Source organism: Carlito syrichta, unplaced genomic scaffold (assembly GCF_000164805.1).
Source record: "Carlito syrichta isolate Samal-C Ts95f unplaced genomic scaffold, Tarsius_syrichta-2.0.1 Scaffold306592, whole genome shotgun sequence".
Classification (NCBI taxonomy): Eukaryota; Metazoa; Chordata; class Mammalia; order Primates; family Tarsiidae; genus Carlito; species Carlito syrichta.
The window spans coordinates 760,975-763,250 of NW_007250688.1; the positions used below are offsets into that span (position 1 = coordinate 760,975).

At 42.0% G+C, this 2,276-nt stretch overlaps 1 protein-coding gene across 1 annotated transcript in view; it reads left to right on the forward strand.

Moving 5' to 3' along the window:
- The window catches only part of SNAP91 (synaptosome associated protein 91), a 160,743-nt gene that overhangs the window by 123,400 nt on the left and 35,067 nt on the right, over nucleotides 1–2,276 (forward strand). The window contains exons 19-20 of the mRNA XM_021715053.1: nucleotides 240–359; nucleotides 1,950–2,033. Of these exons, the coding sequence (XP_021570728.1) occupies nucleotides 240–359; nucleotides 1,950–2,033 (204 nt within the window). The remainder of the gene's footprint in view (nucleotides 1–239; nucleotides 360–1,949; nucleotides 2,034–2,276) is intronic.

Genomic DNA, 2,276 nt, shown 5'->3' on the forward strand with positions numbered 1-2,276 from the left:
TGTTTGCCGGCGAGCCAGCGGCTGACCAGGGCTGGTGTTTCAAACGAAGGCTGGGGAGGGGCCGCCCTGCAAGCTGGCCTCCAAGAGTCAAGCTTTGTTTCGTCCCGGAAGGCCTGTCGCTGAAAATCCATTTGCTTTTCCTTAACCGCTAAGACCCTTTGCGGTCTTCCTGCCCGGAGGTCCCCGCGAATTCTCACGGTGCCGCTGGTCAGGTCCCGTGGCTTTCTTGCCCCTTGGGTGACGCGCGCTTCTTCCTGTTCTGTGCCTCCCTGCAGTGGACGCATTTGCTGCACCGTCTCCTGCAACCACTGCCTCGCCAGCAAAGGTGGATTCTTCAGGTGTGATAGACCTCTTTGGGGGTGCGTATCTCTTCTTCTTCAGCACTTGAGGAGTCTTTTTCTCCTTCAGACTAGTTTTAGATCTTCCGTTTTATTGTATTTATCATTTTTTCTTTGAACTATGTGAAGTGATTTTCCTCTCTTAAATGCAGACTTACATTTTTAAGATCTTTTTTCATTTCTTTGCCATCATCATCTTCATGCTCATCAGTGTATCATAATTTTCCGTGCATGCCCTAACCAACCCAGGTAATTTTTTATTTGAAGTCCTTCAACTTTTGGTTCAGCCTCATGGAGAATCACCTGATTGGAATTTCCTTCTGCTGTTCTTCCTTGGTCATCCTGCTCTGTTGGCTAAATCAGCGTTTCTATGCTCTTAAAAGCAGTGTGAACATGACCTAGATCATTTAGAGTTGAAAGCAGATAAGTCAGTTAAAACTAAAAGCACAAGTTCTAAATGTTCTACGTTACTCTGTAGAGCTTATTTATGTGGAGTTTGATGTTTAAAATCCTTCCAGAGAGTTGGAAGGATCAGAAAAATGTGCTGCCGACTAAATGTCTTCTCCTTTTGTACTGAATTAACTCTTGAGCTACTCATTTGGATGATACATATAAAGTTTTCTGTTGGCAGTAAATTTAGAGGAAAAAGATCTGAAGGGATTTCTTCATGAATACCCAGAAATGTGTGTGACTTTGGCTAAAATGCCATCCTTATTTCAAACCATGTTTTGTATCTCCTGTACATTGAAGCATTGTGGTATATGCTGTGATGAGTGCATGAGGGATACAAAGGTGTCACAGTCTCTGACACTGGAGGGCTCAGAACCTGTGTCAGATAAACACTGTTCTTGATGTATAAGTACAAGTAATGCTGCTGCTTAAATTTTTGTTAAATTTTTTATAGTTTAATAGAATTCTAAATGGTAAAATTCTATATTATTAATTTTTGGTTAAATAAATTTAAACCTTGCTCCTGTTTTGATGGATGACAGAATTTAGTCCAAAAGTTTTATTCTTTTTTTTCTTCCCAACCCCTGCTCCTCTCATTTTATTCCTTAAAAAAAGGAACGAATTATTGTAATCTTACAGAGAGGTATTAACTGTTTAATGATTTGGAGCTCCTTTTGAGAGAATACACTGGCCTCAACCTTCAGAGTTGTAGAAAGTTTGACTTGAGGTCAAATCTTTCCTCAAGAGGCTGGGTAGCGACAGCCCCACTGTACACCTTTCCTTCCATCAGTAACTCAGACTGGCTGTTTAACAGTCATTCCCAGGGCAGGTACAATTCTTTTGTGTCTTTCCCATATACCATTTTTTTTTTTCAACAAGTGAATCACCTTTCTTTGTGGGATCTCATGGGGTACTCCCAGTTCAACAGGTTCCGAGTATCAAATAGATTGGTATAATTTGCCTCGGATTATTGCTTATTGCCAGGATAGTATTGATAGAATAAAAGTAATTCAGTTCACTCAATCATTTCACATGCCCACAGGAGACAAGCTTGCCATGCAGTATCATGTCTCTGCATTGCTCTGCATAATACTTCGATTACTTACCATACTTACTGTTTACATTCTCTTACTTTCCCGCTGCATGATGGATAATGGATAGATGCGTTTGGAAGTAGTGCTTCTGAATCCCAACCTGCACCTCAGGCTGCATCTAGTTCATCAGCATCGGCAGACCTACTGGCCGGTAATTAATTACATTAAAATAATATGGTATTTTGTGGAAGTAAAGTTTGGATATTTTGTTGTTGTTGTTGTTGTTGTTTTGAGTTGGAGTCTTACTCTGTCGCCCAGACTGGAGTGCAGTGGCCGCTCCCGGCCACCGCAGCCTCAACCTACTGGGCTCTGGCAGTCCTTCCGCCTCAGCCTTCTGAGTAGCTGGAACTACAGGCGCGCGCTACCACACCCGGCTCATTTTTGATTTATTGTG